We start from the raw sequence: 10000 nt of genomic DNA on the forward strand, positions 1-10000 counted from the left end.
AACACAAACACATACATGCATCTCTCATCGCTTCAACTTCTCTTTAAAACACTGAAGAAATCGGATTGACATTTGGAGGTTAATACTACTAACGCCTTCTCCTCACAGTCTTTCCTGCTCTTTGTATACATCTCACCCTCCTCCACCTCCCCCCCTCCTCTCTCTCTCTGGGTAGGAGGCAGGACTATCCTCCCCCCCTCCTCTCTCTCTCTGGGTACGAGGCAGGACTATCCTCCCCCCCCTCCTCTCTCTCTCTGGGTATGAGGCAGGACTATCCTCCCCCCCCTCCTCTCTCTCTCTGGGTACGAGGCAGGACTATCCTCCCCCCCCCTCCTCTCTCTCTCTGGGTATGAGGCAGGACTATCCTCCCCCCCCTCCTCTCTCTCTGGGTACGAGGGCAGGACTACCCCCCCTCCTCCTCCTCCTCTCTCTGGGTACGAGGCAGGACTATCCTCCCCCCCCCCCCCCTCTCCTCTCTCTCTGGGTATGAGGCAGGACTATCCTCCCCCCCCCCTCCTCTCTCTCTGGGTACGAGGGCAGGACTACCCCCCACCCCCCTCTCTCTCTGGGTACGAGGCAGGACTACCCCCCCTCCTCCTCCTCCTCTCTCTGGGTACGAGGCAGGACTATCCTCCCCCCCCCCCCCTCTCCTCTCTCTCTGGGTATGAGGCAGGACTATCCTCCCCCCCCTCCTCTCTCTCTGGGTACGAGGGCAGGACTACCCCCCACCCCCCTCTCTCTCTCTGGGTATGAGGCAGGACTACCCCCCCTCCTCCTCCTCCTCTCTCTGGGTACGAGGCAGGACTATCCTCCCCCCCCCCCTCTCCTCTCTCTCTGGGTACGAGGCAGGACTATCCTCCTCTCTCTCTGGGTATGAGGCAGGACTATCCCCCCCGCCCCCTCCTCTCTCTCTGGGTACGAGGCAGGACTACCCCCCCCCCCCTCCTCTCTCTCTCTCTGGGTACGAGGCAGGACTATCCTCCCCCCCCCTCCTCTCTCTCTCTCTGGGTAGGAGGCAGGACTATCCTCCCCCCCCCCCTCCTCTCTCTCTCTGTGGGTAGGAGGCATGACTACCCCCCCTCCTCCTCCTCCTCTCTCTGGGTACGAGGCAGGACTATCCTCCCCCCCCCCCTCCTCTCTCTCTGGGTATGAGGCAGGACTATCCTCCCCCCCCTCCTCTCTCTCTGGGTACGAGGGCAGGACTACCCCCCACCCCCCTCTCTCTCTCTGGGTATGAGGCAGGACTACCCCCCCTCCTCCTCCTCCTCTCTCTGGGTACGAGGCAGGACTATCCTCCCCCCCCCTCCTCTCTCTCTGGGTACGAGGCAGGACTATCCTCCTCTCTCTCTGGGTATGAGGCAGGACTATCCCCCCCCCCCTCCTCTCTCTCTGGGTACGAGACAGGACTACCCCCCCCCCCCCCCTCCTCTCTCTCTCTGGGTACGAGGCAGGACTATCATCCCCCCCCCTCCTCTCTCTCTGGGTACGAGGCAGGACTATCCCCCCCCCCCCCCCCTCCTCTCTCTCTCTCTGGGTACGAGGCAGGACTATCCTCCCCCCCTCCTCTCTCTCTCTCTGGGTACGAGGCAGGACTATCCTCCCCCCCTCCTCTCTCTCTCTCTCTGGGTAGGAGGCAGGACTATCCTCCCCCCTCCTCTCTCTCTCTCTGGGTAGGAGGCAGGACTATCCTCCCCCCCTCCTCTCTCTCTCTCTGGGTACGAGGCAGGACTATCCCTCCCCCCCTCCTCTCTCTCTCTCTGGGTAGGAGGCAGGACTATCCTCCCCCCCCTCCTCTCTCTGGGTACGAGGCAGGACTATCCTCCCCCCCCTCCTCTCTCTCTCTCTGGGTACGAGGCAGGACTATCCTCCCCCCCCCCCTCCTCTCTCTCTCTCTGGGTACGAGGCAGGACTATCCTCCCCCCCTCCTCTCTCTCTCTCTGGGTACGAGGCAGGACTATCCTCCCCCCTCCTCTCTCTCTCTCTGGGTAGGAGGCAGGACTATCCTCCCCCCCCTCCTCTCTCTCTCTCTGGGTAGGAGGCAGGACTATCCTCCCCCCCTCCTCTCTCTCTCTCTGGGTACGAGGCAGGACTATCCTCCCCCCTCCTCTCTCTCTCTCTGGGTAGGAGGCAGGACTATCCTCCCCCCCCTCCTCTCTCTCTCTCTGGGTACGAGGCAGGACTATCCTCCCCCCTCCTCTCTCTCTCTCTGGGTACGAGGCAGGACTATCCTCCCCCCTCCTCTCTCTCTCTCTGGGTAGGAGGCAGGACTATCCTCCCCCCCCCTCCTCTCTCTCTCTCTGGGTAGGAGGCAGGACTATCCTTCCCCCCCTCCTCTCTCTCTCTCTGGGTACGAGGCAGGACTATCCTCCCCCCTCCTCTCTCTCTCTCTGGGTACGAGGCAGGACTATCCTCCCCCCCCTCCTCTCTCTCTCTCTGGGTACGAGGCAGGACTATCCTCCCCCCCCTCCTCTCTCTCTCTCTGGGTAGGAGGCAGGACTATCCTCCCCCCCCCCTCCTCTCTCTCTCTCTGGGTACGAGGCAGGACTATCCTCCCCCCCTCCTCTCTCTCTCTCTGGGTACGAGGCAGGACTATCCTCCCCCCTCCTCTCTCTCTCTCTGGGTAGGAGGCAGGACTATCCTCCCCCCCCTCCTCTCTCTCTCTCTGGGTAGGAGGCAGGACTATCCTCCCCCCCTCCTCTCTCTCTCTCTGGGTACGAGGCAGGACTATCCTCCCCCCTCCTCTCTCTCTCTCTGGGTAGGAGGCAGGACTATCCTCCCCCCCCTCCTCTCTCTCTCTCTGGGTACGAGGCAGGACTATCCTCCCCCCTCCTCTCTCTCTCTCTGGGTACGAGGCAGGACTATCCTCCCCCCTCCTCTCTCTCTCTCTGGGTAGGAGGCAGGACTATCCTCCCCCCCCCCTCCTCTCTCTCTCTCTGGGTAGGAGGCAGGACTATCCTTCCCCCCCTCCTCTCTCTCTCTCTGGGTACGAGGCAGGACTATCCTCCCCCCTCCTCTCTCTCTCTCTGGGTACGAGGCAGGACTATCCTCCCCCCCCTCCTCTCTCTCTCTCTGGGTAGGAGGCAGGACTATCCTCCCCCCTCCTCTCTCTCTCTCTGGGTACGAGGCAGGACTATCCTCCCCCCCCTCCTCTCTCTCTCTCTGGGTACGAGGCAGGACTATCCTCCCCCCCCCCTCCTCTCTCTCTCTCTGGGTAGGAGGCAGGACTATCCTCCCCCCCCTCCTCTCTCTCTCTCTGGGTACGAGGCAGGACTATCCTCCCCCCCCTCCTCTCTCTCTCTCTGGGTACGAGGCAGGACTATCCTCCCCCCCCCCTCCTCTCTCTCTCTCTGGGTACGAGGCAGGACTATCCTCCCCCCTCCTCTCTCTCTCTCTGGGTACGAGGCAGGACTATCCTCCCCCCTCCTCTCTCTCTCTCTGGGTAGGAGGCAGGACTATCCTCCCCCCCCTCCTCTATCTCTCTCTGGGTAGGAGGCAGGACTATCCTCCCCCCCCTCCTCTCTCTCTCTCTGGGTAGGAGGCAGGACTATCCCCCCCCCCCCCCCTCCTCTCTCTCTCTCTGGGTACGAGGCAGGACTATCCTCCCCCCCCTCCTCTCTCTCTCTCTGGGTAGGAGGCAGGACTATCCTCCCCCCCCCTCCTCTCTCTCTCTCTGGGTACGAGGCAGGACTATCCTCCCCCCCCCCTCCTCTCTCTCTCTCTGGGTACGAGGCAGGACTATCCTCCCCCCCCCCCCCTCCTCTCTCTCTCTCTGGGTACGAGGCAGGACTATCCTCCCCCCCCTCCTCTCTCTCTCTCTGGGTAGGAGGCAGGACTATCCCCCCCCCCCCCCCCCCCCCCCCCTCCTCTCTCTCTCTGGGTAGGAGGCAGGACCTTCCTTTCCACTCATAAAACAGCGCCCGCTTATATTTGGTTCTTGGCATGTGGGCAGCGCTGCATTCCAGGAGGGTGAGGTATGGGAAACATGGCCTCCCACACAACAGAAGGCCAAGCGGAGCTGATTTCTGGCGCAGCAGCTGGACACAGGGAGGGGGTAAGCAAGCGGTCATGCAGCCCAGTCCATCTCATCACAGCCAGAGCTCCGCCCCCCTTCTTCCTCTGCTTTATCTTCCTCTGGCCATCATGGACCTCCTCACCTCCACTTCTCCTCTCTCCCTCCATGTCCTGTCTGAGGCCAGCTCACCTCCTCTCTAATCCACCCTCTCTGCTGTGACCTGCGGGGGCCATCCTGACAACACGTCCGCCACAGCACCCACAGGAGTCACAAGCAGAGGGACGGTCCAGATAAACAGCCTCGAAAAAAAAGACTTGAGTTTCTTTTTCGTCGACGTTTGACCCCCCACACAGCAGCACAGCACAGCACAGCCTGCCTGGCAGGATGAAGCCAGGTGTGCAGTGCAGGTTAAGAAGGCAGCTTCACCTTGAGAGGCCACACTTCAGAGCCCGGGAAGCCACGGAAAGCAATTAAAACTATTGATGGAACTTCAATAGCTCTTAAACACCAAGCTGCCAGACACCTCGGGGCAAGTAGCAGACTAATCTGTTTTTCTTCTTCTTCTTCGTCTCTAACCCTCTCTTCTTCTCTCCTTCTCTCTGGCGTTCTCTCTCTCTGTCTCTCTCTCTCTCTCTCTCTCTCTCTCTGTCTCTCTCTCTCCCTCTCTCTGTCTCTCTCTCTCTCTCTCTCTCTCTCTGTCTCTCTCTCTCCCTCTCTCTGTCTCTCTCGCTCTCTCTCTCTCTCCCTCTCTCTCTCTCTCTGTCTCTCTCTCTCTCTCTCTCTCTCCACTCAGACTCAAGCTGGTCTTCACCATTAGCGACTGATTGGAGAAAAGGGAAAAAAGCTTGTGAAATGTGTTTACAGGCAGCGTAGCGTGGCTGTCGGCTGAAGTGAGGACAGAGCCAAGCACAAGAAGGTGAGAGTGGTGATAACTAGTAATTAACGTGTATCTCATCCCAACTAGCTTGTTCACCTTCTAATTGGTCCAGGGCCCGAGTATGTGTGTGCGCACATGTAAATGTGTGCAGAAGTGTGTGTGTGCGACCAAACCCTGAATGTCTGTCTGTCTGTCTGTCTGCGAGCACAATTGTGTTCGGCCACAGCTTTGCCGTTTTGACGTGCGATCAGGCTGAATCTTTCAGGAAGTAAGTGTAAAGAGGAACCCTGCGGGTGACCTCACGGAGCCGGATTTTTGACTTAGGTCATTAGGGCCCATTAATTGCCATAATTACCTAATGATTTCCCTGAGGAACATCAGCACTGATGACATCACTCACTGATGACATCATCACTGAGTGTTCGAGTGACATCACTGGTGACATCTCTAATTCTATACATATTAGTGATATCATCAGTGATTGATGATGAATATGAGTCTTGTGCGTCCTGGTGGCTCTCACCTGGTACCACGGACGCAGGTTCAAATCCCACCCGAGGTCCTTTGCCGCATGTGAATCCCCTCTCTCTCTCTCCCCATCCTTTCCTGTCTGCCTACTGTCCTATCTAAATAAAGGCAAAAATGCCCCAAAATAAATGTATGTATGTATGTATATATATATATATATATATATATATATATTAGCGGGGGCTCGGGGCATTTTGCCCGTAAAAAATCTTGGAATTGGGATGACGGGGGCTTTTTTTGCCCTGGTAAAAGAATGAGTTAACTTTCTGTATGTTAAAATGACTGTTTGCAAAGCGTGTCCTGGCACCAGTAGTAGTAGTACGGTAGTCACCCGGGCACTCTGTATGCCTTCCCCCCCTGACAGAGACAGGGTGGTGAACACAGACAGACGTTCAAACTGAAGCACGCTCTTCCCCTCTCTGCTGTTCCTTTTCACACCGTGGCCGCTGGCATTTGTCAATCAATCCAGCATGCATGCACAGGTTTCCATGACGGGATAAAGGTGAATGTGTGCGTTAAATTGTCCATTTCCATATCAACAACACAATCCACGCACGTCAATAAACACAGAACAGGAGTTGGTCCGTGATGGAGGAAGACATAGACAGTTTCTTCCATTTAATTCTGCGTTCTGGCTGCACTCGGCAGCGTCAAACTAGCGACGACAACTACACGGCACCTCCAGCCGTTACTTTCAAAATAAAACGCTGTGTGAAAACTATAGACTGTAAAAAGAGAAAACCAAGCACTATACGACAACACCTCCGGTCGGGATTTTCAAAATAAAACCCCACCATTGCTAAACGCTGTTGGTAATCTGAGACATTCAACGTTGAGTAGGTAGTTGTATAGCAGGCTAAAAAGGCTTTGAAAGTTATTTTTCAAACAAGAATCTTTGACATGTGGAAAAATGTTATATTAAAGGTATTTTGTTTCATAATTAAATTTGTATGATTGCATTTGTGCCCAACCAAAGATAGTGTGATGGGCTGAAAGACGATATCAGTTAGGCCTAGGGGTGTCACAATATATCGTCCCACGAAATTTCGCGATAGTAAAACGTCACGATATGTATCGTTGAGATGAAATCTCATATCGCAAAAAAAAAAAAAAAAAACTTCCCCCCCCCCCCCCCCCCCCAAAAAATAGACTAAGAAACGTCTTTGTTTGTTGAAGTTCAATGTGTGGAAAGTAGTTCAGTTGAACAAGTCTCTGAAGAGACACATGAGAAGTTATACAGGAGAGAAACCATTCAATTGAGTTTCTGGCAAAACTGTTTACTTGACAGGAAAAACTGAAGATGCATTAAAAAATAGATAAGAAAAGTCTTGTTGTTTGAGTTTGAAGAAAAACTGAAGATGCATAATGAGAATTTATACTGCTGAGAAACCTTTTAGTTCAAAGTAAATCTAAGTGACGGTGTAACTCATTCTATTTCAAGATAAGCCTTATCTCCAATCTCATGTTTTTTCTAGTTGTTATTGTAATAACAATTTCCCACAACAGCATGTTTTGTATTTGTGCATTTCAAATAAAATACTACTTTTCCAGTCATATATTGTCATTATTCAAGTTTAAAAAAATATTGTTAAAATCGTATCGTATCGTATCGTTATCGTGAACCCAGTATCGTGATACGTATCGTATCGTGAACTGAGTGTATCGTGACACCCCTAGTTAGGCCTATTTGTTTAAAATGAAGATTTGTTTTTGTTTCCCTGTCACAAAAGGGAGAATAAGTAACAACAACAACAACAAATTGGTATCGACCCAAAATTGTGCAATCGGTGCATCCCTCATTTTTATTTGGTCATATTCGTCTACTCACTAGACCAGTGGTTCTCAAGCTTTTGGCTCGTGAGCCCTTCAAAACTCTTGATGCCTACAGGTGACCCCTGTTACGCTCATGTAGCGGAAAGAGTAGAGAAATAAGGATATAGGCCTAACACATGTTTTATCAGCTTGTTTCAATGAAAGCTGTCTAGTATTTTTGATTACTTTTAGAAATAAAATAATAAAATAAATAAGATTGGATACAAGTTATTGAATATTGCTCTGTCATGCAACATAGAGGAACTACGGCAAGCTATTTCCCAACATTTGATTCAAAATTTGCCCCGGAATTTATAAAAAATGCCCCCGAAACATATTTCACAGGGGCAAAAAAAGCCCTTGTTAAAAAAAAGTTAAATTGCTACCCTGGTCCGTTGGGTACCAGGAGGGGGTCTAAATCCCAGAGGGGGGTCTCACTCCCACGGGTCCACTAGTCATTTGAAAATGAGCCACTAACGTGATCAGTGCTCGTGTGCAGCAGCGTTTGCTGTGCAGACAGACACTAATGGACCCTTCACAGACACACACTTTGCAAAAGATTGTCTCGGAGATGACAGAGGAGGAAATGGAGGAGGAGATAGGGGACGGGAGGGGCTGAGACAGTTGCTGGCTGCCTGCTTATCATCTGTTTACCCCGAGCCTTCCTGCAGCACTAAGCCAGCTACTTGCTAAATGAGTGATTTACAGGGCGAGGCTTCCTCAGCTGACGTCTACGTTCACGCCACGGGGCTCGGTGTGCACTTCCTGTGACAAGACGCAGTCCTGAGAGTGATGGCCGGCAGCGCTCAAACAGGATGGGGCGAAGACAGGCGACGTAGTGACGTACCTTTGCACTGGTTGGTGTTCTTATCCAGAATGGCCTTGGTTGACACTATTTTTCCATACCTGCAGAGGAAGAGAAAACACAAACGGCTATTTTAGCATTTTGGACTCATAGCACCTTTTGACTCGTGGAGGCAATTCACTCACATTGCTATCCCGTGGTTCAAGTAGACTGCGTGTCTGATTTTCCATACTTTTGGCCATTTAGCTGCAACTAGCAATTTGCAAAGTGGCGGCACAAATGTCAAAAGTCATTGGAAAGAGACCTATTTTGAGGTTAATAACATGATGTGTACGGCTGGCTTCAATGTGCAGCAGCCCTCTGACATCTGACGGAGTCACTGAACAGTCTTTAAGACTTATCTTAGGGAGTTGTGTTGCGATATCAGCATCTACGTTCAATCTGCAGTCACTTTAACTGATTAATTGTGTCTGTGTCGCAAATTTCCACCATGAACAAAAAGTTGTTTTTCCAAGGAGATAACAAAAAAAATAACAATTTATTGTATTGTGTAATATAACCTGGTAAATAACAGCTCCAAACACTGTAGCAATATTTCCGATAACCCCAACATCCACTATTAATTTGCAGCTGAAAGACTGAACACATTAAGGATGTCAGCTTCCAATTCAGGACCTCTATTAACCAAACAACTACATTTTCTCTGGCAGTGAAATAACACAAAACCAAGCAGGTAATCTGTGATCATCTGTGATCATCTGTGATCATCTGTGACCTATTGAACTCTGTGAAACCAAATACTAAAGCCTCATTTGTCAAGCAGGGATTAGAACCCAGGACCCCTGCATCAAGTGAGCTTAAGCTGTGCGAGAAACACAGGTATTTTGCTATGTGTCCCACAGCTCTATGCACAGTGTGGTGTGTTATAACTGACCGAGCAACAGACCTGACCTACTGACAGATGGTGTGGTGTGTTATAACTGACCGAGCAACAGACCAGACCTACTGACTAGGGATGTCATAATATATCGTCCCACAATATATCGCGATATCAAAACGTGACAATATGTATCGTTGAGATGAAATCTCATATCGCGAGAAAAAGAAGCTGAACATGGTGGCACTGATCTGCATCTGATTGCATGCTCGCTCTCCTTTTCATTGCTTTGTTTGAACAGACGAGGGACGTTACAGACACGGAGGATGAAAACGGTGAAATTACTCAACTTACAAATTGATCGCAAAAAAAATATTGTTAAAATATCGTATCGTATCGTTATCGTGAACCCAATATCGTGTATCGTATCGTATCGTGAACTGAGTCTATCGTGACACCCCTACTACTGACAGATGGACAGAGGGAAAAATACTAGCGGCTAGTCAGCTAAAAATGGCTACATCCTGCACTGCGTGTAGGAGAGGGATGTGCCGTATATACTGCTACACACTAAGTGCATGTGTGTGTATGCCATTCTCTGAGTGTGTATATGCATTTTGTGTGTGTGTGTATGAATTTATGCCTGACTTTGTGTGTGTGTGTGTGTGTGTGTGTGTGTGTGTGTGTGTGTGTGTGTGTGTGTGTGTGTGTGTGTGAATTTATGCCTGACTTTGTGTGTGTGTGTGTGTGGGCCAGCTCTGCATGTAGGTGTGACACGCACGCACGCACGCACGCACACACACACACACACACACACACACACACACACACACACACACACACACACACACACACACACACACACACGCACACACACACACACACGCTGTAGGGAAGAAGCAGTGGTGCATCCTGGCCCATATTTCAGCAGCGGGGGATAATTGTGCCATTTCTCAACGAGTGGCGGAGACTCTATTTACTGCACGCTGTGGTGGGGTGGGTGGTGGATATGAACTGATGAGCTCCAAGAGGAAAACTACCAGCTCTCTCTCGCTCTCTCACACACACACACACACACACACACACGAA

The 10000-nt window shown here is 51.8% G+C and overlaps 1 protein-coding gene across 1 annotated transcript in view; it reads right to left on the bottom strand.

The window, feature by feature from the left end:
• Nucleotides 1-10000, bottom strand: part of LOC310784904 (uncharacterized protein) — a gene marked incomplete at both ends in the record, with an annotated part of 287352 nt that overhangs the window by 29124 nt on the left and 248228 nt on the right. Inside the window, one exon of the mRNA XM_083645934.1 lies at nucleotides 8077-8135. Coding sequence (XP_083502060.1) covers nucleotides 8077-8135 — 59 coding nt within the window. The remainder of the gene's footprint in view (nucleotides 1-8076; nucleotides 8136-10000) is intronic.

The sequence above is a fragment of the Poromitra crassiceps genome (genome assembly GCF_964638095.1).
Source record: "Poromitra crassiceps genome assembly, chromosome: 11".
Lineage (NCBI taxonomy): Eukaryota > Metazoa > Chordata > Actinopteri > Beryciformes > Melamphaidae > Poromitra > Poromitra crassiceps.